This window comes from Mirounga angustirostris, unplaced genomic scaffold, assembly GCF_029215605.1.
Source record: "Mirounga angustirostris isolate CCGP_5_RB_7025 unplaced genomic scaffold, mMirAng1.0.hap1 SCAF_3, whole genome shotgun sequence".
Classification (NCBI taxonomy): Eukaryota; Metazoa; Chordata; class Mammalia; order Carnivora; family Phocidae; genus Mirounga; species Mirounga angustirostris.
In genome coordinates, this window is record NW_026991711.1 from 186,928,806 (window position 1) to 186,955,762 (window position 26,957).

General features: G+C 51.4%; 1 protein-coding gene across 1 annotated transcript; it reads left to right on the top strand.

The window, feature by feature from the left end:
• The first annotated feature begins 18,955 nt into the window (after nucleotides 1–18,955).
• SPATA3 (spermatogenesis associated 3) lies at nucleotides 18,956–25,535 on the top strand. The gene is made up of 3 exons (XM_045867438.1): nucleotides 18,956–19,301; nucleotides 23,117–23,291; nucleotides 25,414–25,535. Exons 1-3 carry the CDS (start codon nucleotides 18,956–18,958, stop codon nucleotides 25,517–25,519), a joined length of 627 nt encoding a protein of 208 aa, XP_045723394.1. The 3' UTR covers nucleotides 25,520–25,535.
• The last annotated feature ends 1,422 nt before the right edge of the window (nucleotides 25,536–26,957 follow it).

The window sequence follows — 26,957 nt, forward strand, 5'->3', positions numbered from 1 at the left end:
CCTGAGCCGAAGGCAGATGCTTAACCGACTGAGCCACCCAGGTCCCCTGTGTTCTTGTTTTCTAGCTGTCATTCCCCACTAAGGGAACCAGGACTCCTTGAAGAAGTGGTTAATTCTAGGTCTAGGGCTAAAAATATGCAGCATGAGCCCAGAATATCATATGGTGCCAAAGATAAATTGTGATCACATGCAAGGGTTGCGGGAGCTGACTTGAAGGACTCCCGCTGCTCGATGTGGGATTATATGAACACCAAAATGGATAATGATGGTGTCAGGTTATAACACATTTTTTTTTAAATCCATGAATCCACAGCGATTTTTAGGGAAAGAGATGGGGGAAATTCCAGCTCATAAATGTGGAAGGAATAAAAGAATGTACAACCACCACTCTGCAACCCCCCTTGTGGTACTTGATCCAGGCCAGCCTCGCCAACTATTAGGTGAGCAAGATACTCAGTTGAGGCCAGGCCCATGTGAGGATCCCACGAACGACTTTGTAATCGCAAAGGAGAAAATGGAGAGCATCACTCAGCATCGCCAAGAGGGCACAACCGACATTATTTGCCCTCTGATGTGACTCAAGCAGCCGGACACACTATCACCTAGGTCATACTCTTGCCCAACGTATTATACCTGAATGTAGCCATGAGTAAATAACCAGATTAATCCAGCATTGGGGGACATCCCACACGCCAACTGGCCGGGACTCTTCAAAAGAGCCAGGGTCACCAGAACAAACCAAGAGCCACAGCAACGACATTAAAAGTGACAGACTACTTTAGATGCCAGGAGACTAAAGAGACCTAACCAAATATCATATGGGAACCTCGACTGGATTCTGGATGGCAGAAAAAGAAATCCAACTTTAAACGACATTTGGGGGACAATGGTAGAGATTTGAATACAGATGGTACACTGGATGCTATTATGGCTGTGAAAATGGTCTTGTGGTTTTGTGGCAGAACATCCTTAGTAGGAGATGCTGAGATATTTAGAAGTGAAGCATCAAGATGTCAGCAACTTGCTTGCAAATTGTTCAGCAAAATAAAAGTATGTAAAATACACAGAGAAAGGGGACGAGAAAGAGAAAGCAAATATAACAAAATGTTGACAGTTGGAGAATCTAGGGGAAGGTGTGCGGGGGGTAGTTATTTCGTGTAGTCTTTTTTCAACTTTTCTGTAGGTTTGACAATTTCAAAATAAAATGTCGGGGTGGGGGCAGTTGCAGGGTGGACGGAGCGGGTTGTACTAGAGCTTGCTGCCGGACCCAAGGCGGGCTGCCACCCACAGTGGAAGTTTAGAAGGGCTCCCTGAATTACACTGGACGAACCCTCCTTTGAAGTCTTCCTGATGGCAGCAGGAAGGGTGTGCATTTCACGTTCCCTGAACCCCCTTGCCCCATTCAGCACCCACCATTCGCAGACACTCTGAACCCAACACCCTTTGGAAAAGTTTAATGAATGGAAAACACAGCTGACAAACACCAGCTGGGTGGAGAGGAAGAGTCTCCTGAAGCCCCAAGAGCTGGGATGGGCATTCCTCACCCATGCCAGGTTCCGGGACCTGTGAGGCTTCTGGCTGGTTCCAGCCCTGCACTCAGGTGGTGGGGGGGCGGTCTACCTACCATGTCAGGGGTTCCCCTTTCTTATCATCCAGGACACCTGGGGCTATTCCTAAGAGGATCTCAGACTCTGCTGGGGAAGCCTTTCTGTTTCTTTGCAGCACCACCCTGGCTCAACATAGCATTTGCTCACTCATTCACTCATTTATTCAATTGTTTGACAAGTACTTCTTGAGCACCAGGCACTGTTTGGGGCACTAGGGACACCCCCAGAGAACAAGCAGCGGTGGTTTCTCGTCTCAAGGCAAATTGTAACCATGACAAAGGCCACGGAGGGAGGAACAAGGGGCCAACAGAGCTGGCAAAGGGAAAACTGCTGAGGTGACATTTCAGCGACAAGCAAGACAAACAATCTGGGGTTCTGGGGCTGGGATGGGTTTGGGGGACGATAAGGAGGAGGGGTCGGGGAAAAATCCCGGGGTTCTGACTTGTATTACTGGCTAGATGGTTATAGCCTCAAAGGGACATCCTGGAAAAGGCCAGCAGTGAAGGGGGGTGACCATCCTCCATGCAGGCCACTGCAAGACAGCCAGGCACACAGAGGGGAGGCATGGGCCAGCCGAGGATCTGTGAGTCATCATGGAGGCTCTGTGTGGCCGGAGACTGCCCTGCTCCTCCAGAAACCTCCCCCACCACGGCCAGAAGGACACACATGAAAGCCTTCAGTCCTGAGCAGTCTTCTTTTATTTCATTCTTCTTTGTTCTCAGAAGCAGACTCCGGGCAGCATCTCCTATCCCGATGGCCAGGCTCCTCTGGCTTGCTGGTTGGAAGGATGCCTTTCCTCCCTTCCCTGGAGGTGGTGGGGATGGGAAGGCAGAGAGGGGCGTGGGGAACACACGCGCTAACACTCTCTCTCTCTCTCTCTCTCTCTCTCTGCCACACACACACACACACACTCGTGGGCACGATTCCGTTTCTCAGGATTTGCTACCCGCAGGTGTTGGGTTCACTCTGTAAAAGATTGGGGATCGTTTTATTTACCCAAATCTGGAGAAGGGAAGACTCAGTGTGTGTGCTGGAGAACGGAACCCATCTCTGCTACACTCCTGCTCCACGGTTTCCTAAGAACAAGAAATTCTTGGTGCAAGTACATTTCACGTGGCACAAGACGAGGGGACCGTCTCACTTGCAGGTGGACATGGGACAAAATCGGGCAAAATCGGGCACGTGTGGAAGAAGAGTCTCAGGAGTGCAAGCCCCCAGGAATTTGTAGAAGATGTGGGTTGGGATGTGTATTCATTCCCTGGCGCTCCTGCAACAAATGCCCATCAACTCGGTGGCTCACAACCACGGCAACGGGTGGTCGTGCCGCTCGCTTGGCTCCAAGTCCAAAGTCAAGGTGTCGACAGAGCCACGCTCCCTCTGGAAGCTCTAGGGGAGATGCTGCTCTGGGGGCTCCGGGCCCCTTCTCCTCTTCCGTCTGGGCGTCTCTCCTCTGTGTGTCTCTCGCGAGGACACTCGTCATAGGATTTAGGGCCCTTCCAGGCAATGATCCCATAGACAGACCTCCGCATCTCGAGATGCTCAGCTATGTCTGCAAAGAGCCTGTTTCCAAATTAGGTCATATTCGCAGGTCTCGCAAATTCTAATGTGGACATCTTTTGGGGGCCACCATTCAACCCACTACAGGATGAGACTCTCACACAACACGGGGGATGGGAGGCAGTGGTTATGCTTGCTTTCTTTCTTTCTTTCTTTCTGGTGTGGTACTGGCAGCTTGTGGTCAGGGCCACTCATACCAGAACTGTGCTGAGAAACCCATCACTCCCTCGGGCTCTTGCCACTTCTCGAGAAAAAAACAGAAGGCATTCTGGGAAATGCTGCTGGGCCTCAAACCCCTTCCCAGCTATGCAAATGATAACCCCTCTTCAGGGCCCATTTCCAAGCACCCCCCCCTTTGCCGGCCACCCCAGGCCCCAGCTAGCTCATTTTCCAGTGGACTCTATGACCTTGGGCCTTGATCTTTTTTTTTTTTTTAAAGATTTTATTTATTTATTTGACAGAGAGAGACACAGCGAGAGAGGGAACACAAGCAGGGAGAGTGGGAGAGGGAGAAGCAGACTTCCCGCTGAGCAGGGAGCCCGATGAGGGACTCGATCCCAGGACCCTGAGATCATGACCTGAGCCGAAGGCAGACGCTTAACGACTGAGCCACCCAGGTGCCCTTGGGCCTTGATCTTGTTTGACCCCCTGGACATGCATTTGCTGACTGCCCACTTTATGCCGGACCCACGCTTCTGAGAAAACCCATTTGGCAATTAACTGCTAATGGCTTTGGCACACTAGCCTTGGACTCTGCGCTGGGAAGTCCCAGATTTCCTGAGGGGTGAGCAGGAGGTTCAAAGGTCAGTACAAGAAACTAAAATTCCTTTAGCCAAAATCACTCTCAGAGATCACCTTTAAACCACCAAGAGCCAGATCTTGAGGCTCTAAAGCAAAACTCAGTTTGTTTCCTTGCACTGTAGGTAGGCTATTCCTTGCCCTGGGGCAGATCTAGTTTGAAAATGGAGGTGGCAGGGAGGGAAAAGGGATTTTTCTCTTTTCTTTTTTCATTCCAAGATTTCATAGTTGGCTTTCCTACATTATGGGCTTGTGCATGGCAAGTCACTGTGTATTATTCTTCTCATGACCCTGACCCAAACTCCCTGAGGGCAGAAGGAAGGCCCCTAATCACCCCCCTTAAATGGGCCAAAGAACAGTCTGTGCAAGGCTGGGCAGAGAAGGTGTTGGATAAAGTCACTGAGGCAAAGTAGAGAGGAAGAGGGAGGATGCTCACACCTGTGGCTCTCACTAATCCAAGTGACTCTAAGATATTTTCCCAAACAGAGATTGTTCCCACCAAGAGGAATTCTGAGATAAGCTGCTAAGAGAGGGTTTTCTCCTCACCTCATTGCCCAGGTCCAGTACCTCTCCAGAGAGTCGCTGTGCCGGGTGCCTGATGCAGAGTGTGACACATAGTAGATGCTCATCAAAGGTTGACCATCCCAGAGAATTCTCAGGTCTGCCAATCTCAGTCAGGGCTCTGGGGCTCCCTGTATCAGTCAGCATTCTCCAGATAAACAACCAAATACGATGGGGATCACATGATTCTGGAAGCTGGCAAATCCAACATCTGCAGGGTAAGCTGGAGACCCAGGGAAGAGCTAATGCTGCAGTTTGAGTCCAAAGGCATTCTGCTCACAAATTCCTCCTCTCTTGAGGGAGGTCAGTCTTAAGGCCTTCAGCTGATTGGATGAGGCCCACCCACATTATGGCAAACAGTCTGCTTTCCCTAAGTCTACTGATTTAAATGTTAAGCCTATCTAAAAAATACATTCCTAAAAACATCTAGAATAACATTTGACCAAATATATGGGTGCCAAGTCGACACAAAAAATTAACCACCACACCCCAACAACTGCCCTGCCAAGGCCTTCTGGGGATGGCTGAGGATTCTGGTTCTCCCTCTCATTCTCTCTGCCTTTCCCTTCCAAGCTGGGCTGACCGCTGAGGCTCTCCCCTGCCCTGTTCTACCCAAAGAGATCCAGGAAACTCCTCTTTCCTGGATCTTTCTCTTTCCAGCCAGGCAGTTCCCAATACTTTGGCAGCTCCCAGAGTTACATGCGCCCCAAAAGTCCCTCTAGATAGAATCAAGGGTGGTGGTGGGTATTGAGGAGGGCACATTCTGCATGGAGCACTGGGTGTTATGCACAAACAATGAATCATGGAACACTTCATCTAAAATTAATGATGTAATGTATGGGGATTAACATAAGAATAAAAAAAAAAAAAGAATCAAGGGTTGGTGGCTGTGCTGGGTGCCTCTCCCCACCCCCTCCTCCTGTTCCTCCCTCCCCACCACATCACTGCCAGGCTGGACCAGCAGGAAACAAGATCAGTCCTTGTCCTCCATCCCAGGGCAATGACTGAGTCCCCGGAGGCATTTGAGCTGAGTCAATGAGAAGATATCTTTGTGGAGATGGAGGAAAGGGAACAGAACACACAGGAGGGCTCAGGTGGCTGCATCTCAGTTCAGCCCACGGACACGTCCACAGTCAACCCCGCAGTTCTGGGGGAAAGGGGCGAGCGGTGTGCTTTGGAGATAGAGCTCCAACTCTGCACCCAGCTCTTCCTGAACCCCTAGCCCTGCCCCTGGGGACTCCTCAGGGCCACCTGGATCCAAAAGCCACCCGGATCCGAGAGGAGGCACTGTTGATCTTTCCCTCTGCCCTGATGCTCGGATCCCGGTCCTCCGGGACGGCAGCCCGGCAGCGCCACCTGTTGGTCGGCGCCGCTCAGCCCGCGCCGGGCATCGCCGCGCAGGCCAGGACCCCGGTGCGCGAGGGCAGAGTTTATGCTGCAGGTGACTGGTCCCCTGCGAATCCAGGAATCCCCCGTGCACACCTCTATAACGAATCCTCCTTACCACGGCAGGCCTCCGCTTGATTCCCCCTTTGCATTTCAAGAGTAGTGTGTATTCATTATAAAAAACACTGGTAAACAAAATCCCACATAAACGGTTGCTGGATTAAAAAAAAGGACATCCTGTTAAATGTGGGTTTGGGATAAACAATGAATAATTGCGTGGGACTTGCTTGTTCTAAAAAATTATTCGCAGTTTATCTGAAATTCAAATTTAACTGGATGTCCTATTTTTTTTATTTGCTAATCCTGGCACCTCTATATCCATAACCTAGTTACACTCAAGTTAACACATTGAAGTGTATTTATGCAGCTTTAAAAAAAAAAAAAACTGTATGTACATTTTTTTACCCCAAAAGCGGAGAGAGGCTCATAAGATACTGTTCTACAACCTAATTTTTCTATTTAACCACAACCCATGAACGTCTTTTAATAGCATCAAACGTTCTCTTAGAGCCTAGTTTTCCATGCCGACATACTATAAGACTCTTAGACATCTGGACATAATTATAATGTCCTGATCCCCTTCTTTTTTTTCAAGGACCCGACAGCCTTGGTCCTTCCCTGGTTCCCAGGAATTCACCACCGGGCTTGCTCTCCTCTGCCCTTGCTGTAGGAATCAGTCTGAATTCTGCAACACAGGTAAGCAACAAGTGCGCCCTTCCTCAGAGAAACATTGTGACTCCTAGCTCAGGAATTAGACTCTGGGGTCAAAGCCCTCCCTGCTAGAGCTGCTAGGCGGCAGCCTCCTTGATTGCGAAGTGGGGCTGGTGATCATGGTAGTGTTATTGGGAGGATTAGCCTTTCTCTTCCTCATGAGATGGCAACCTCCAGGTGGACAAGAAGTTTCCACGTCTGTCACGGTCACCACCATATCCTGATAGAATACACTTCATGCTTGCCCATCACAGGCACTCAAAAAATGGGTTGACCAAATGAGCAAATTTCAGATGCTTTCCCACGGGAGGAAAGAGTGTGACTGTCCACTCCAGGGGAGATCGTGCAAGGCTGTTAGGATCTGTTATAAGATGAACTGAGGCGTCTTAAAAGTGTTAAGCATTTATCTGAGCAAAAACTCAACTCACGTTGGCCAGCGCTAAACCGGAAGTGCTTAGGGGCACTTACCTGGTCAGAGCCACGGGGAGGAGAGACAGAGAAAGTACAGAAGCAGAGAAAGGAAATTATTTGATTGAAAGTGGCTGAAAGCCTCATTGGCTGTTCGTGATTGTTTGTCCTTAGCATTTTGATTTCTTAACCCTGAGGCACTAACAGGCTTAGATTTTGATTTGCTGACATAGGCTGACACAACACTAAAGACACATCAGCTTCACGGCTCCCTTGTTGAATTAACTGAACAGATCTGAACTGCGTTCTAACCACAGGTTCCTGAGCAGCCAGATTAGCCTACCTGGCCTCTCCCCACAGTAACACAGCTCCCACACTTCTGGCTCAGGTAACTCAGTAGCTTTGTGAGCTCCTTCTGCAGCAGAAAAAGGAAATCTGTCCAATGTCTGGGTGGGCTTCCGGTGAGACAGTCCAGACGTGGATCCTTGCTCTGCCCCTTTCTGGGTATGTGACTTCCTAGTAGTTTCTTATTGCTGCAAATGACCGCACCCTTAGCATCGTAAAACAACGCAAATTTGCTATCTCACCGTTCTGCAGGTTGGAAGTCGGACACAGCTCTCACTGGACTAAAATGCAGCTGTGGGCAGTGCTGGTTTCCTTCCTGAAAGCTCAGGGGGAAATCCCTTTCTCCTATGGACTGAATGCTTGTGGTCCTCGAAAATTCACATTTTGAAATCCCAAACCCAAATGTGATGGTGTTTGGAGGCAGGGCCTTTGAGGAGGTGGTTAGGTCTTGCTCGCGGATGGGATGAGTGCTCTTACGAGAGAGAACGCGGGGAGCTCGCCCACCCCTTCCACCATGTGAGGACACGGCGAGAAGATGACTGTCTCTGAGCCAGGAAATGGGTTCTCGCCAGACACCAAATCTGCTGGCGCCTTGATCTTGGACTTGCCAGCCTCCAGAACTATGAGATACATTTTCCTGGTTTATAAGCACCCCTGGTGTGTGATATTTTGTTACAGCAGCCCAAGATGACTAGGACAGCTCCCTTGACTTTTCCAGCCTCCACATGCTGCCCACATTCCGTGGCACGTGGCCTCTCTCCTCCATCATTAAGGCCAACACTCTTGGCCTTCTAGAGTCACATCTCCCTCTGACTCATCCCTTCTGCCTCCCTTTTAGGACCTTTTAATTATATTGGGCCTACCTGGATCATCCAAAATAATCTCCCTATTTTAAAGTGAGGGACTAGCAGCCTTGATTCCATCTGAAACTTTAATTCACTTTTGCCAGGTAACCTAACAAAGTCACAGGTTATAGGGATTAGGACGTGGGCAGCACCTTTGGGGGACCATTATGCTGCCCACCATGACCTAGAGTAATTATATAACTTCCAAGACTCCGTTTCTTTCCTTTTTTTTTAAATTCAGTTAATTGACATTTAGTGTATTATTAGTTTCAGAGGTAGAGGTCAGTGATTCATCAGACGCATAGAACACCCACTGCTCATTACATCACGTGCCCTCCTTAATGCCCATCACCCAGTTACCCCATCCCCCCACCACCTCCCCTCCAGCAACCCTCAGTTTGTTTCCTATAGTTAAGAGTCTCTTATGATTTGTCTCCCTCTCCGTATCATCTTATTTTTCCCTCCCTTCCCCTATGCTCTGTTTTGTTTCTTAAATTCCACATATGAGTGACATCATAATTGTCTTTCTCTGACTGACTTATTTCGCTTAGCATAATACCCTCTAGTTCCATCCACGTTGTTGCAAATGGCAAGATTTCATTTTTTTTGATAGCTGAATAGTAATACATTGTATATATACACCACATCTTCTTTATCCATTCATCTGTCGATGGACATCTGGATTCTTTCCATAGTTTGGCTATTGTGAACATTACAAGCTATCTTTTCAAAGACACCTGTCTTCTGATCTGTTAGCCTTACAGAACCTCACATTTTCTATGAATACACTGTATTTTAAAACACCTGAGGCTATGTCCTTATCTAGGGCTTCTCGATGGCATCCAGATGCAAGGGCAAATGACCCAAATGGATGCAAGGCCTGGCACACACCTCTCATACCTGTTTACAGACCTCTGGATTCAACCTGGTATCTGAGCAGGACCTTTCTGACTTTTCAAAGTTGGCAATAAGAGCTTTTATGAGATTTGAAATAGCAAATCCTTTCTTATCAATATCCCTTATCATGAAAACATTTTATGTTATAAATATTTTAGTCAGAAAGTTACCCTTCAAAGGAAGGAAGGGCTAGTCGTTTGGTTAGAACAGAAATTCCCAACCTTTTCTCAATGTGTCCTTAAAACTGTGTGTCCAGGCTTTACCACTTGGGAGCCTAAAACAAGTGGGGGGAGGAGACCCTTGTTCCAAGTGACCCTCTCTCCCCCTTCCTCACCCAACCTCCCCTTCCCTCCCTCTCTCCCCACGCCATATGTCAGGGTTAGGCTCCAGAAGCTAGAATGATGGAGGGTTTGCCTCACCTCAGCCTCAGGATGCTGTGTTCCTTACTGCATCCTGGCCATTTGCGGCCAGTCAAGCCCGGGTTTAGATCCCAGACCTACCACTCTCTAGCTGATTGAATTTGGCCAACTTACTTAATCCCTCTGAAGCTTGGTTTCTGCATCTAGAACTCGGAGACGGTGCCCCATCTATTGGTGGGTTGTAGTAAAGATGACATGTGTACACCCAGCACACGGAAGGACCTCAGTTAATGGGGGCAATTACTAGACACAAAGAGGAACCTGTTAAATGTCCCTCAATATCTGCTTACCCCTTCTTATTCTTTGTAATAGGAGCATTAACTGGGTGCCTGGCCACCCAAGCGGAGGCCACAAGTCCCAGGCTCTCCTACAGCCAAGGCGGTCACGTGGCTAGTTCTGACCAATGGAATGTGAGTGGAATCGATGCACCCACCTTCCAAATCATGCCCTAGAAATGATGCTACCTTCCCCTCCCTCCCGCCTTTGTATCCTCTGTCTGGGAGCTTAAGAGTCCTGGGCCAGCTGCCCTGGGGACAGGAAAGGAAGCCGCCTGTGGAGGGGGCAGAGCCTCTCCACCACCCTTGGATTGCTGACCCCAGAAGAAGAAAATGTCATTTCTAAGCCACTATATCCTTGGATCTCTTTGTTACATCAACTTAGATGAATCATGAAGGAGTTCAAAGTTGTTGAAGAGGAAAAATTTTCCCTTCTGGGTTCTTTAGTTGGTCTAATAATTAAACTGACATAAAACAGATTAACAGGAGAAAAACAAATTTGTGTACATATGGGAGCCCCATAGAGATAGGAGACTCAAAGACAGTCGGGCAATTGAGGTTCACATACCATCTTGAGCTGAGGAACGAGACAGGGACCTGGGACTCCAGAGGGGGGAGGACAAGTCACAGGAAGATGAGAAGAGCAGATGTTTGGTCATCAGATGTTGGCCCTGCCATGCAGGTAAGTCACTCTGATTTAAAAAAAATATATATATATATCTCTGGTAATAGCTCTCTTTCTGGGCCAGGCCCCCTATGTAGATGCTTTTAGGCAGTTAAGAGAGAGTTAAAAGCTTTTCCTGAGTCTTTTGGGTCTTGATTGCCTTCAGCTCAAAATACTCCACATGCCAAAGTGACACATTTCGGGATGGTATATTCTGCTCCCCTCCAGAGTGTATGCTTGGGAGTCTTAGAATTCACTTGAACACTCGTATATCCAGCCCCCACCTTTAGGGCCACTTCTGCCGTAAGTCTCTCTCCCTCCAGAAAAAAAAAAAAAATCCCCCAGAAGGGCTGCTAGGGAGGCCTGGACTCCAGCCTCATCCTCTTACTCTGTAAAGTCATGCTGAAGCTGGTAGCCCAGCCACCTCCCTGCTCCCCTCCCCAAGCTGCGTCTTCACTGCGCCCAGGGGTGTGGCTCAGGTGGGACGTGGGTGGGACCTTTGTCAGTGGCACCTCAGTCTTAGCCTTCTGATGAAGGACAGCCCACCATGTCAGACAGTTAAATACGAGGGTCCTCTAATAACTGTCTGGCTCAGTGAACTGAGGGTGAGGAACACAGCATCGCCCTGCCCCTGGCAGCCTTGGGCTGCTTTCACCCCCAGTCAAGGGAGACAGGGCAGGAGAGGGAAGCACCCTTCTCTCCTTAGAGTTCAGTTCAAATCCACTTTTTGGGAGCCTGGGACATCTAGTCCTTCCTAACTGGTCCTCCCCAGTTCAGAACTTGATAAAGCTGGTTTAGAAAGGGCAGGTCAAAGGGCGCCTGGATGGCTCAGTTGGTTAGGCGACTGCCTTTGGCTCTGGTCATGATCCCAGGACCCTGGATCGAGCCCCATGTCAGGCTCCCTGCTCAGCAGGGAGTCTGCTTCTCCCCCTCCCCCCTGCTCATGCTCTCTCCCTCGCTCACTCTCTTTCAAATAAATAAATAAAATCTTAAAAAAAAAAAAAAAGTTCAGGCCAAGCCCAGGCAGGACCTCCTTCCAACCACGGAAATCCAAATCTTAAGACTCCCACACTCAGGGACCCTTGGGTGGCTCATTCGATTAAGCATCTGCCCTTGGCTCGGGTCATGATATTGGGGTCCTGGGATCGAGCCCCGTGGGCTCCCTGCTCAGTGGGGAGTCTGCTTCTCCTTTTCTCTCTACCTTCCCTCCCCACCCCCACATTTGTGCTCACTCTCTCTCAAATAAATAAATAAAATCTTAAAAAAAAAAAAAAAAGACTCCCACACTCAGGTCTGCCTGTGGAAAGATAAACGGACACCTGTGTGGCCGGGTGGGCAGGTCTGATTCATCCTGGATGAAACTAGCATCAATTTATAACACAGTGACCTGGCACCCTAGGGAAAGGTCACCCATGAGTCCCTGACTCTGACTTTTCCGATGTGCTGAGGAAGGGGGAAGGGGCTAGAAGTGTTCTTACTAACCATCCAGATGGAAGGTGAGCTGAGTCTCTGGTCCAAGGTGGAAAAACCAGGACAAGGAAAGAGTCTCTCAACTCTGTCCACCCTGCTTCTGCTGAGCTGTGGGGGTCTTCTACCTTTACCCCGTCTTCCCAAATTCCCTGGCCCGTGGGATCCTGCATCTTTCAGCAAGATCCCAGCTCGGGGGTGGGGGGGGGCCTTCTGATGGACAGCTTGCTTTCCAGAGTCTTTAATTTTTACATTTTTAATAAGAATTTTAAACAACCTAATAAAGCTCCTTTAAAAAAAATTTAACAAAGGGAAAATTTTTCCCCACCATTGAATTCCAGTCACTGTGGCTCTCTTGAATACCTCTGTCCCACCTCCCCAGGGCAGAGAAGGAGTTTTTAATGCTTTTTTGTTTTGGTTTTGCTAAAGATCTTTCTGGCACTTTGGTGCCCTGTGGGGTACCTACTGGTCTCTGCCTCCAGTTCCTGAAACCCTTGTAATTTCTTAAGTGAAAAGAGCACTAGGAGCATTTTTCATTCTAATATTTGGTCATTGACTCTGTCCCTGACAAGGAGCTCCCAAATCCTGTGGGATTTCCTGGGTGACGGGAATGGCTTTTGTTCTAATGAGGTGATTCTGCAGGTGATTTCTGTTCTAATGAAGCGGGCTCTTGGATGGGGGCTGGTCACAAGAAAGACCACGCCATGATTAAAAATTTGGGATTTTTCAGCCCTATCCCCCATCCTCTAGAGAGGGGCGGGGGGCTGGAGATGGCCTTAATACTTGATCATGTGTACCTGAGAAAGCCTCCATAAAATCCCAATAGTGTTGGGGCTCGAAATGCTCCCAGGTTGGTGAACACGTGGAATTCCGTTCAGGGAGAATGGTGTGCCCAGAAGTGGGATGAAAGCTCCCCACCCCTTCCCACACACCTTGCTCTGTGCATCTCCTCCATCTGGATGCTCATCTGTGTTTTCTATAAGCTTTTATTTTTTTTTTTCAAAGATTTTTATTTGAGAGTGAGAAAGAGAGCACACAAGCAGGCAGAGGCTCAGAGGGAGAGGGAGAAGCAGACTCCCCACTGAGCAGGGAGCCCCAAGTGGGGGCTCGATCCCAGGACCCTGGGATCATGACCTGAGCCGAAGGCAGACGCTTAACCGACTGAGCCACCCAGGCGCCCCTTCTATATCCTTTTATAATAAACTGGTCAACAGTAAATAACCTGTTTTCCTGAGTTCTGTGAGCCATTCATTCATAGCAAATCAATTGAACCTGAGGAGGGGGCTATGGGAATCTCAGATTTACAGCCAATGGGTCAGAAGCACAGGTAACATCCTAGAGTTGTAACTGGCATCTGAAGGTGGGTGGCAGTCTTGTGGGACACCACCCTTGATCTGTGGGATCTGATGCTATCTCTAGAAGATTGTGTCAGAATTGAGTTAAATTGTAGGACTCCCAGCTGGTGTCACAGAATTGCCCCGTGTGGGGAAAAAACACATATTTGGTGACCAGAAGCGTCAGAGTGCAGTTCTGTGTGAGGAGCAAAGGACAAACACAGGAGGAAAAGACTGGATTTTTCAAATACATACCCATAGAAGACCCGAGGGGACCCCCAAACCATCTCCTGTAGCCCCAGCAGTTCAGGCTAGAACCAGGACCCTGGCTCCCAGGTCATCCAGAGAGCAGCCGGGCTGAGCCCGAGCAGAGCCTGCCTCCCAGGCTCGGCCACCCAGAACCGGTCTCTCTGTTGCTCACCGCTTTTCCCAATATCCCAGGCGCAGTGAGCATCCGGGTCCCCTGCTTTTTATGATTATTTTTTCCACTGCTTTTTAAATATCTGCGAGGTGCACGAGAATCTGTTTTACTTGGAGGCTTGGGCATAATGATCCATCCCCGAGATAAAAGGATCTGCCCTTTTGACCCCAAAGACATACAAAATGACAACAGAAACAGCGCCACGGGCTTTGCAGCCGCGACTTCCCTATGTTGGAAGATTTCCAAAAAATAGAGGGCGGAGGCCCTGGGTCAGGACAGGAAGAGGTAGGGCGCAGGGGTATTGTGACATGCTCCAGGGAAGGGCCCCTTGTCCCGCGGCCAGCGGCGGCCCCGGGGCGCAGAGGGGCGAGAGAGCCGGGCCGGACATGGAGCCTGGGGCCGGGCCCTCCAGGGCCCCGCAGCCCGTCGAGGGCCACGGCCACATACTGCTGTTCGGCGAGCTCTGGAAGCGGGACGAGTGCAGCCTGACCCGGCAGGCCCCGGACGATCACTCCGCCGGGCCCCCGCCCCCCCGAGCCACGAGCGGCCACAGCAGCTCCGGCAGCTGCTCCACGCGGCGGCGCAAGCGTCCCGGCGAGAGCGCGCGGCCGGGCGCCGACTGCCCGGCCGCCAAGTCCGGCCGCTGCACCGAGGAGACGCCGCGCGACGGGTGCCAGGCCGCGCGCGAGTGCGGGGCGGCCCCGGCTCGGTCGGAGCGCTCCCGCTGCGAGGCGGCCGAGGAGCCGGCGGCCGGACGCCGGGATCGCCGCCCGCCGCCCGCGCCGCCCGAGCGCAGCGCCCGGCTGCTCCTGGTGCTGTGCCGCGCGTCGGCGCTGCGCTCCAACCTGCCGCGGCTGCAGCTGCTCCTGCAGCAGGTGCACGCGCGGGACGGCCGGCCGCCCGCCGCGCTCGTCGGCATCATCGTGCAGCCGCGGCCCGAGGAGGAGGCCGAGGCGCGCCGCCGCATGGAGAGCCTGCTCTGCGGCGCCTTCGCGCCGCACAGCCCCCCGGCGGAGGTGCACACGGCCGTGTTCAGCCCCGGCCGCCCCGACTGCACCCTGGACGTCCAGCCCGCCGCCAGCCGAGCGCGCAGTGCCGGGCAGCGGGGCTGCGTCCCGCTGGTGGATCAGGAGACGCAGACGGATGGTGAGGGGCCCGCGAGCCGGCGGGGGCGGGGGCGGGCTGCAAGGACCGAGGGAGTGCCGTCCTGGTCCGGGGGAGTGGACAAATCCCCCATGTCACGGCCCCTCTCCTAGCGCCTCCACTTAACACCGGTTTGGGTGAAGATTAATTAGATGTCTCACCCCACGTGTGCTCACTGGGGCACTCTCTGGGCGAAAGTGTTCAAATGTTTTTAAGTTGTAGAGTTACACTTCCCACCCACCCCACCGCACCCCCCCCCCCCGCCCCAGGCCCTTTCCCCTCACCCCTGCCCTGCACTCTGGATCACACTTTTGCAAGGTACAGATATGGGAGTTTGTAGGACCCAGGCCCACCCCCTCTTCTCCACATCCACTTATTCTTTGCTTGGTTCTGTAGGCTTCTCCTCCAAGGGAATCATAATTTACAATAAAAACCTGCCTGCTGTGAGGCAGGCACTGTTCTAAGGGCTTTTCACGTCTAATCCTCACAACTATGCTCTGGAGGAGGTGCTGTGTCAGAATTCCTACTGAGCACTTGAGAGCTTGCCTATCAAGGAATCCAGGCCTGTGGCCCCAGAGGTTAATCTGTGGGTCTAGAGCCCTGGACGATGGGCTCTGGAATGAGCACCAGGACCTTCTGTCTCTGGAAGTCCCCTCCAGAGGCAGCAGCAGGGAAGGAAGAGCTCTGGGCAGGGAGTTCCAACACCCAGTTGCTCAAAGCTCTGCCACCTTCCTGTTGGTGACCAGAGAAGGTTGTCCCCTCTGAGGACCAGTTACCTTTCCTGACAGGTGGGGGCCAAGGGCCAGTTGGTGTCTGAGGTGTTATCCAGCAGTAAGATGCGAGCTTCAGGACAAACGTTGACACGCTTGCTATTGGTGCCCCGGACGCAGCCAGAGGGCCAGAACCACTGGGTGTGGATTTTCACACCCTCCGAACCTTATCCTGACTTCGCCTCCCCTTAGAATCCACCTTCTCACAAATAGTGCACGAGATTGTTCCGTGGCTTCCCGGGTCGAGTAGGAGAGCTCCTTGCCTGTGGACTGTTCCGTGATCCTCAGCCAAGGCCAGAAAACCCCAGTCCATCTTTGAAAATAACCCCTTAAGTGATGCAGTCTGTGAGGTACCTTGGCCCCCATCTTCCATGCTCACCCTGCCTTCGGTGGTTTCCTGCTTTGTCCTCCTACCCTCACCTTCAAGAAGCTTGTGTTGAGCCTCTTCTCTGGACTTGGGCCCTCCAGGGTATTCACAGTCTGCGAGTAGGGAACTCGAGAGAAGACAGGAGAAACATCACTCTAACACCACGCAATGTATGATCTGGGGCTCGGGGGAGGAGGGGTCACTTCCAGTTGGGGATCTGGAGAAGGGCTGTATGAGGAGATGGGTCCACTTGAGATGGATCTCGTTGATGGGAGGTGTTTTGACAGAGAGAGAGGGGCCTGGTAGCTTTCACAAATGGAGGAAAGCAAGCCTCCACACTCATAGCTGGCAAGAACTTGACAAGGTAGCGGCGAGGTGGTTGGTGCGCCTGGGACACCGGTCTGTGACCATGTTATAGAGGAGTCAGACTTCCATCCGGGAACTTGGGCTCCAGCCGGAAGGCAGAGGGGGCCAAGGAAGACCTTCTAGCAAAGTATCACAGTGCCATTCTTCCTCATCCCTCTGGGCCAACCTCTCACTCCACGAGGGCCCTCTCCCTGCTTCTTGGGGGCCACCCTTACAAAAGAACCCTCCCATATTTTTCTGCACTGCCATAGAAAAACTCCCCACTCCTCCCAAAGCCTGAGCCTCTGTGTTTCTTCCATAGCTCTCCCCAGGAACAGGGACCTGTTTTCTGCGCCATTTGGCTCCTTGGTGTGAAAGGACACGTTCCTTTCATCTCTACGAGGAAATACTACCCATGAGTGTTCGCCCCTTATCTAATTCATTTAAACCAGTGATTCTCAACCAAGCGCAATTTTCACACACACACACACACACACACCCGGAGACATTTAGCATTGTCCGTAGACATTTTTTATTGCCACACCGGGGTGGGGTAGGGAGGGGCGGGTAGCTGTTGCTGGCATCTCAGGACAGAGGCCAGAGATGCTGCTAAACTTCCTACAATACACAGGAAAATTATCCGGCTCAGACAGCAAAGATTTATCTGGCCTCAAATGTCAATAGAGCTGAGGTTGAGAACCTCTGATATGAATCAGGTTGAAGCCTCAGGCAAAAGCCCACTGGTGTCTGAAAATCTAATTTTGCAGAGATAAATGCCTTCGGAGTTCCTGACCTGTCTGCTAAATCTGGACAGGGTCCCTGACCCGGGTTTTCAGTCTCTCTGATTCTAAGTTGACTCCCCCAGAGGGATCCATCGCTCTTGAGAGAATTACAACCTTCTTGTAGACTCCCCTGCTCCTTGAACCTCCTTGTGCTGATGGTCAACCAAATTCAATCCGACTTTATTGATCTGAGCTATCTTCCACTTCTAATCCTTGGTGCCTTTTTTTAAGGAATTCAGTCTTCTCACTCAAGGGATTTTTTTTTAGCCCATTGATTTTTAAGACCTGTATAATTATCTGATTCCCTATTGCCTCCTAGAATCATGAAATGAAAGAGCCTTGAATGGGAACTTAGCCCTGTCGATGCTTCCAACCAGTCCTGTGATCTTGGAAGGTGATTTAACTTCCCTAAACCTCAGTTTCTCTTCTGCAAAAAGAGAATCATTAAGGTCTTTTCAGGCTCTAGAGTCCCGAAAATATTTTCTGTCATTTTACATTTCACATCGGGCCTGTCTGGTGTGGAGGTGCCTTCTAGCAATGTCTGCCCTAAACCCTATCCTGGGCCAAGAGCATTACTCTGCCCCCCCCCCCCAATGCCAAGAGCACGGAGTTCACAGCTGAATACTCACCCACCTAGCGATGCATTTATGGTGGAGGTAGTCTTCTAATGTGAACACATCCTGTGTTGCAGTCACAGTGTGAAGTTTAGGGTTGTCTTTTAAAATGTCTTATCCGGGGCGCCTGGGTGGCTCAGTCGTTAAGCATCTGCCTTCGGCTCAGGTCATGATCCCAGGGTCCTGGGATTGAGCCCCACATCGGGCTCCCTGCTCTGCGGGAAGCCTGCTTCTCCCTCTTCTACTCCCCCTGCTTGTGTTCCCTCTCTCGCTGTGTCTCTCTCTGTCAAATAAATACATAAAATCTTTAAAAATATATATATATATAAAATGTCTTATCCACTTCCATCCTGAAAGGAAAATCATATTTTTACCTTCAAGAAACATTCATAGTCCCCTAATTGACCCGACGAGTTTGGGGTTTGAGGGGTAGTCTGTTGTCGCTGCGACTGAGTTCAAAGAAAGTGTAGTTTTCCAAACAACTGTTATGCTTATAGGGGAAATCCTTTTGCCAAAAGCAAGGGTTCCTATCAAAGTTGGGGGTCCCCAGCCCCTTCCCCCAGTGGGGAGGGCAGGTTTTGGAGCTACTTTAAGATCTTCTGAATGAGGAGGGAACAGCTGAAATGGGAGAAGCCGGGGACCTCCCATGGACCCCCAAATCTTCAGTAAAGTGCCTAAAACTCACAGAATGCATGGTGAAGTCGTTTGTTGGTTTTGGGTATGTGGAAGCCGGTGACAGAGCTGAACGTCACACCAGGGTGTCTAAGAGTGAAACAGAGAGCGCATAGGGACCCAGGAACACGCCCCCAGAGAGGTGCCTGAAGAAGGCGCTCTGGTCGCAGCATCGTGGGGGTCCAGGATGTCACCATCCCTGTGGCCAGGCTGACGCAGGTCCCTGAGGGCCCAGCAGCGGCCTTCTGCCCATCCCAGTCGCTGGGGAGGCGGGAGGACAGCAGGCTGGGGTGGGCAGAGAAGACTGTCCCCAGAGCCCTGCCATAGGAACCACCCTGGCTTTTGTGACCTCACAGCGGGGGGTGGAGGTGACTGTTCTCTGTGGGGCTTAGGTCCATCCCGAGGCCAGAGCCTTCCCCCAGGGCAGGGGCAAACGGCCCCTCTAGGAGGGAGCCGGAAGATTAGGCAGCTCCATGTAGGTCCACGTTTAGGTGAAGAGAACCCACCATGAGGAAGGGCAAAAGGAAGAAGCCGGAGTCCAGACGCCGTGGCTCCACCTCACAGCGAGCCAGCTCCGAATCCACGCCACAGAACGCCAGCTCCGAATCCACCCCGCAGCATGCCAGCTCTGAGTCCACCCCACAGCAGCCCAGCCCCGGATCCACCCCGCAGCAGCCCAGCCCCGGATCCACCCCGCAGCCCAGCCCCGGATCCACCCCGAAGCCCAGCTCTGAATCCACTCCCTGCCAGTCTGTGCCCCAGGCTCTCCCAGCTCCCGAAACCAACTCCTCCACCCGGGGCCTGTTGCCTCAGGACACTAACACAAAAGCATCCTCTCGATCCAGGAAAACAGGTGGGCAGGCTTCTAACTCAAGAACTTCTAGCCTTCCTGCTGATGGAGTCCTAGGGTCCCCCAGAGGCGGGTTCATTTCGGGTAGTGGTGCATGGTTGATGTGTATTCTGGAACTGTGCTGGTGAAGTGTGAGGGTTTGGGGTTTTGTTGTTACCCAGGACACCAGGATTCCTGGATTTTGCCATTCCTCACCAACCTGAGTCTCAATGAAGGCAGCCACACAGACATATTGACATTGCACTTGGCTGGGTGGTGATACTATCTTATTAGAAGTTGGAAGTGCCATGTGGCTGCTCAAAAATAAAAACCAAGGATGTGTTAATAGAAGTATATGGTTTAGGACAAGGGAGGTGGTCATACTGTGTCCTCATCAGGCTACACTTGGGTGCTGTAAAAGATGCCTAGCAATCTAGTCCAAAGAAGATAATGGGGGATGAGGGCGTAGGAAAGCAAGAACCATTTGATGTATGAGATTTGGTTGAAGGACTTGGAGGAAATCTGTCAAGTAAAAGATGTGAGTAGACTTGTTCCATGTTGCCCTCAGATGTCTGACTAAATGGTTGCCAGATAAAATATAGGATACCCGGTTAAATTTGAATTTCAGATAAACAACAAATAACGTTTTAGTGTAAGTGTGTCCCAGATATTGCATGGGCATTCTGTATTTTTATCCGCTAAATCTGGCAGCCTTACCCATGGAAGACACTAGAGATAGGCAGATTTCTGCTCAACATGAAGATATTTCCAAAAATTAGCTCTGCCTGAAAATGGAATGGCTATCTAGGAAAAGTGGTCCTCCATCTTCCTGGGTAGCCAGAGTCTGAATGAGCATTGGATTGTGTAGAGGGAATTCAAGTGGAGTTTGGGAGACAGGCTGGTTAATACTACTACTACTAATAATAATAATGGTAGTAACTAACAGTTATCCCCGAGCATTTACCATGTACCTAGCATTCAGCTCAGCTGTCAGTGTGAATCTTCCCGTTTAACAGTCCTATAAAGGAGGTGTTATCATCATGCTCTCCCTTTTTTAGGTGGGGGAACTGAGGCTCAAAGAAATCAAACAACACACTCTCAAGCAGGCACTGGTAGCGCTGAGAGGGGGACCTCCATCTATTCTGACTCTGTAATCCTCACTCCTAACTGCAGCATTGACCTTCTGGTCCCAAGAGTCCCAAGCTTCCCCAGGAGGAAGAACACACTTCTCTGAGCTTCTCTTGGCTTCACCATGAGCCAGTGCCCGTGGCTCTATGGTCCTGAGCAGGCCACACTCTCTGGGCCACAGCTTATTCCTCGGGGATGGTGTGGAAATAAACTAGACGTGAGGTGTGAGTGAGAGAGCTAACTCCAAGCAATTGCTGGGACAGCAGTATTTCCGTGGCTAAGCATCAATTCATTCTTTTTTTTTTTTTTTAAGATTTTATTTATTTATTTGACAGAGAGAGAGATAGCAAGAGCAGGAACACAAGCAGGGGGAGCGGCAGGCAGAGGGAGAGGGACAAACAGGCTTCCCGTGGAGCAGAGAGCCCAATGCGGGGCTCGATCCCAGGACGCTGGGATCATGACCTGAGCCGAAGGCAGACGCTTAACGACTGAGCCACCCAGGCGCCCTGAGCATCAATTCATTCTTAACATGTAGAAATGGTTTTGAGTGTTACGTATTGCATATATTGCAATCATCAACCACTGATGGAAACATTTCTGGATTACGGCCTTCAGAACTGATACCTGTAGAAAGCAAAAAGTTCCATTCCCACATCTTTTGAGGAATGCGTGTGGCTCACCCCTGGGGAGGAATTCTGCTTATTGAGAAGGCCAAGCAGGAGACAGGGGTAGCCTGCCCGTGGTTATAGTGGACACCCTGCACTTTTCTGCCAGAGGAATTTTCTCCCTTTGAGCCAGAGTGGGAAAAAATGTTGGTGATAAGGGATGAAGACCTGTACATAAGGGCGCCATTTTCTAAAATCCAAGTTTTTTTTAAAGGATCTTATTTATTTATTTGAGGTGGGGAGGGGGAGGAAGAGGGAGAATCTCAAGCAGATTCTGAGCCAAGCGCAGAGCCCAACATGGCGCCCGATTCCATGACCGTGAGATCATGACCTGAGCCAAAATCAAGAGTCAGACGCTCTACCAACTGAGCCACCCAGGCACCCCTAAAACCCAAATCTTTTGGGATGCAGAAAACACTGTAGTTTCAGAAAGTATTAGCCTTCCACTAAAATGGCTGTAATCAAAAGATGGACAGTAACAAGTGTTAGGGGAAGCTGTGGAGAAACTGGAACCCTCGTCCACGGCTGGAGGGAACGTAGAATGGTGCAGCCGCTGTGGAAAACAATCTGGCAGTTCCTCAGAGGGTCAAACGTGGAGTTATTGTATGACCCAGCAATTCCACTCCTGGGGACATACCCAAGAGAACTAAAAATAGAGCATCCATACAAAAACGTGCACGTGAATGTTCACAGCGGCATTAGTAATGATAGCCAGGAAATGGGACAAACTCAATATCAACCACCTGATGAATGGATAAACGGCATGTGGTATGTCCATACAACGAAATCCTATTTAGCACCACTGACACAGTCTACAACATGGATGAGTCTCAGACACATTAGGCTAAGTGAAAGAAGCTAGCCCGCCAAAGCCCACATGTTGCATATGATTCCATTCATGAAATGTGCCGAGTAGGCAAATCCATTGCCCGGAACTGGGGGGGGAGGTGGGGAAAGGCAGTGACCGCTAATGGTCATGGGGTTTCCTTGGGGAGGGAGGAGATGAAAATGTTCTGGAATTAGACAGCAATGGATAGTTTTACACCTTTGTTAATAGACCAAAAACCACCGAACCCTTTAAAGGGTAAATTTTATGACACGGGAATTAAGTGTCTGTTTAAAAAAAAATTAGCAGAGAAAAAAGATAAGACTTGCCTTTTCGAATCCCTTCCTTCTCCATTGGAGGAAAAGTATCTGTCGTGGGCAGGTCTCAGGAGGAAGCGTGCGGCGTCTGCCAGGTTGAGCACTGGCTGCGCGGAGCTCACGTTGGAAGAACGTATAGCTGGTCAAGAAGCCGGGACCGAAGTCACCACCCGAGGTGGGAACTACCCGCCAGAAGCCCTCCTGGGTCACGGCGGACGGCGCCATCTCTGAGTCCGCTGGTATCCTTGGCAGAGGACAAACGGGAGAGAGGTTTGGGAACGTGCTTCACAGACTGTAAACTGGAGCAGCTGCTGTCTTCTGCATCAACCAACGAACCCCAGAAGAACGGACCGTGTTCCAGCGCAATCTCAGAGCCGCGGTCCCCGCCGCGGTCATTTTCTGTGAATTCCAGGGAAGGAGCACCGAACGAGTTAGAAGCCCTGAGCTGAAGGCCACTTCTTCCAATCTACTTGTTGTAAGGCCACATCCCATCCATCCTCTGAGCCTCAGTTTCCCTGTTTGCAAACTGAGAATAAAAAATAATGGCGCTGGGCGCCCGGGTGGCTCAGTGGTTAAGCGACTGCCTTCGGCTCAGGTCATGATCCTGGAGTCCTGGGATCGAGTCCCACATCGGGCTCCCTGCTCGGCGGGGAGTCTGCTTCTCCCTCTGACCCTCCTCCCTCTCATGTTCTCTGTCTCTCATTCTCTCTCTCGCAAATAAAATCTTAAAAAAAATTAAAAAATAAAATAATGGCGCCGTTATTTTGAAATGGCCCAGGGAGCTCCAGTCTATAAAGCAACCAGTTTCCCCTGCAGCTAGTCTTCTCTGCCGTGTCTCCCTAGCTCTCCCCAGCCTCCTGGAGGCAGCCGGTCCCTCATCTCTCTCCTTCTCTGTCCATCCAGGGGCTGTGGCTCGTGCGGGCCCGCGGGCCTACTGTTCCTGTTCCACTTGCCCCGGCAGCTCTGCTTGCTGGCGTCGCCTGGGCCTGTGTCATAGCCGCATCTTTGATGTCCTCCTTCCTCGGGTCTGGCCCACCATGCCAGGGAGAGGATCCCCAAGCCTCCTCACTTTCTACAGGTTCTGGAGCGCGTGGGGGGCTGGACCCTCGGGGCCCTCGGTTCCCGGGGCCGGGCTCTGCCCTGGACCATGTTAGGCGCCATGTTGTAACTTCTTCTTGAGGATCCCAGGCGGAAAGGAAGCCTCTCCAGGGGGGTCACTTCCCCGGGTTTGGCGCCCTGCCCTTTCCGACCAGACCCACATGCCGGGGCCCCCCACCTGCACAGAGAGGGGCCAGTTTCCTTCCTTACCGGGAATTGCTTCTTTAGGAGACTTGTGTTTCTTTTCTCCAGAGGTGCACTCCTTCCTCAGAGGATACTCCCTCACAGCCCTTAGAAAAGCCCCTGTCACTCAGAGCATTGTGATTAAATGCTCTGTTGGGCCACGGGCCTCCTTCTGTGGCCCATACCATAGCTGAGAGCTTCAGGTTCTTGACCTGCATATGAGTTTTCCCCAGAATTTAGTGATAAATACTGATTGCAACTCATACGGCCTGTTGGCAAGAGCAAGACCTCCACCCCCTTCAGAGGGTTTCACGTAATTTCTGGCAGTCTCCACAGGGCACATGCCCCCAGGCTCCCACAGCATCATGCGCAGTACCTGCCCTTCCCTTCCTCTCCCACTAAGCCGTCAGGAGAAAGCCACCTGGTGGCTTCTGCTTCCGCTCGAGGGAAGACCCCTGTGCAGAAAACGGAACTAAAGACGACAGTCCGCTTTCCCAGGGGTGCAGGGCTATGTGCCTCCCTTTGCCCCCAGCTCTGGGCCCCAGAGTAGCTACACCTGTACTCAGGGTCTCACCGATGTCCGCGAAGAGACTTCCCACTTGGGGATCTCATATCCCTAAACCAGGCGCAGAACGCACCCACCCCTCACCCTCTTCCTGCTCCTCTTCCTGGTCTCTCCCCCACCAAATCCCCTCTCTCCCCAAAGCACCATCTCTCAGACATAAGAGAAGCAAACGGATACCCAGGTGTGTTGGGAGAACATGTGTAGAGCTAAAAATACTCTACAGCCTGGTAAGTCCTATCAAGGAACGACCTGCCCGCCACTCACCTCTACTCTCTTCCCACACACTTAGTATTTCTGTCCATCTGATGTCTAGCCGGGCCATGGATTTCGTATCACTTTAAAACCAACGAGTGGGAATGCCTCCTTGGCGTAGAATACTAGACGCTATGAGGAAAACCAGAACAGGGAACTTGACCCTTTAAAATCATACAGTCTACGCGGCAAGCTGAGCCGTGTACATTTAGAAACTCAGATGGGAGCCAGGAAGTGACACCTTCCCCACAGAAGTTCAAAGAGCTTCAGAAAAAGCAGGTGCTCACTCCAAAGTCAGGGTCCACGGAGACTTTGTAGTGTCAATGGTATCTATCTGCACTGAGTCTAGAAGGGTCTTGGGATCTTCCCGTGGCTTACCATGAAAAGAGAGAGTGTTCTAGGTGGAGAGAAACGTAAAAGCAAGGCGGCTCAGCATTAGGGAAGGGAGGGGATGGGGCAGAGATGCAGTCTGGCCAGGGTGAGACCTGTGGTCTCAATTCTGCTCAAATTGTAACACCAGCTTCCATAATCTTGACATTTCTCAGTGGAGCGGAATGTTGGATCTTGGCTTTAAATACGTATTCACATTAAACAAGATTCCCTACTTTAGCAGGATTGTTGTCTAAATGGATATTGCGTTTTGTGAAAGTCTTCCTCGTAGTCATTAGCACAATGGTCCATCTCCTTGCCCGTGTGGTGGGCGTCACGTGTGGCTTCCTCAGATTCTTCTTCTCCAAAACGGAGCCACATGATAGAACCTACTTCACAGGGTTGTTGTAAGGCTGGAGGAAGACCCTGGGTGTGAGATGTCTAACATGGGGCCTGGCACACCGCGGCCTTAACCGCCTTCATACCCTGCTCCCTGAGTGTCCCAGGGAGCGGGCATCCTGGGCTTGCCCATCCTCAGAGGCAGGGGTCCCGTGGCAGGGATTCACTGGGCGGGGTGGGCAGAGTTGGATTCCCTTGAGAGGAACATCAGTAGCGGGGAGGTGGGCATTCCTGACATCCTGAGGGGACCCTACCATTTCTGCTTCCCCTGTCTGTAGACAGGCACTAGAGTCCAGCTTCCCCCAACCTGTGGGCTTTCTGCTTTGCTCTACAGAAAACCTACAAGGAAACACTCCACTCACCGTAATTCGCGTGTTCCAAGCTCTCGGGACTGCTGCTGTGGCTCTGGGGGCCCTAGGAGCTGCCTATTACACCATTGAATCCTTGTGAGCAAACCCCCAGGCCCGCGGTCCGGCAGGTACGTGGACCCCCTTTGTGCCTTCGCCCCCTGGCAGAGGTAACCCTCAAGCCCACTGGGTCACCGTGCCCGCAGTGCAGGGCTGAGGGAGTGTCTGTCCCTTCTCAGAATAAAGGAGGAATTTATGGATGGACCAAGCCCCCAGCCTCTCAGGGAAAGCTTAAGAACCGAGCGACTTCCTGGCCTCAGGGTCCACTGGCCCGGCCCTCTCAAGCAGCCCTGGCACTCTTGGACGATGCTAGACCCACTATTGGGATTGTCAAATCACAGTACCCCTAACCCCCACTGCGGGGGGCGGGGGTGTTCCCTAGTCACAGATCCCAGGCAGGAAGAAGCCGGAGAGGGGAAACAGAGGTTCCCGTCCCTCTTCGGGACTTCCCTTGGAACTTTCCCTTCTGAAGTGCTGCTTATCTTTCATGGGCTGGTCCCACCCATGTCTTCCATAAGCTCTTCCCCCACTACAGTTCCAGTGATTTCTCCCCTCTTTTTACCACTGTTTTCTCCAGCCTATTCCAATCTGAATTGTGGATGGTTTTTTGGTACCTGTGTGGCCTGTCTCTGCAACTATCTTTGAGGTGCAGGGAGCATGATCCTTGAGGGCAGGGAGCACGCCTTCCACAGCATCTCCAGTCCTCCCCTGTCTCAAGCCAGGCTCCTGGGGGCAGAGCCTGAGACAGGGATTTGTGTGCACAGGATTTATGAGGGAAAATGGGAGTGAGGGAGGTAAGAGAGGACAGAGGAAGGAGTAGAGCAAGGAGGAGGTCTCAGCTGGAGTCCAGCCTCAGCCTGATCCCAGGGGAGCTCTGGGGTGTAATTGGTCTCTGGGAGCTCTGGTCTCACCTTGGGGCAAGAAGCTTGGCCTTCTGTGCTCCTCCATCACTGAGTCATTGGCAATAGGGCTGGGGGTGGGGAGTGTGTATCTTTGTGGAAAAGCGGATCCCATTTGTCCTCCCCTGAGAACAAGTTCCTGGGGAAGGAGGCAGTTTTGAACTGTTAGCAGCCAACATTCACAATTCCCAGGAGCTGGGGAATGGATGCACCAGCCCAGAAAGAGGATCTGGGCGGGCACCAAGAGCACCTACAGTTGTCCCCGTTGTCAAGTCCACTGGCAGTGAATGCCTAATAATGGGGGGTGGTCAGCTGGTATGCAGCTTTTCAACCCACGCCCAGACCTCCACCAGCCCCAGGAACGGACAAGGAATGGCCACAGTAGGGCACGTGCTCAAAGCATCTCAGAAGCCCGACCCAAAAAGTAAACTCACCAGCCGCTCAGGGGCTCTGCTGCCTAATCAAGGGACTTCCGGGGAAGAATGAAAGCACCTTAAGCTTCATGAAATACCACAGCAGCTGAGAGCCTCAGTTTCCCCGTCTGTAAATAGGGAAGATCATGGGACCTCTGT

What these genes read in the sequence shown, in the direction of transcription:
- SPATA3 (XM_045867438.1), top strand. Translation starts at nt 18,956, where the DNA reads ATGAGGAAGGGCAAAAGGAAGAAGCCGGAGTCCAGACGCCGTGGCTCC. An exon ending in CTCTCGATCCAGGAAAACAG is followed by an intron (nt 19,302 to 23,116) that starts GTGGGCAGGCTT and finishes CTGTCCATCCAG; the next exon opens with GGGCTGTGGCTCGTGCGGGC. An exon ending in AGCCTCCTCACTTTCTACAG is followed by an intron (nt 23,292 to 25,413) that starts GTTCTGGAGCGC and finishes TTTGCTCTACAG; the next exon opens with AAAACCTACAAGGAAACACT.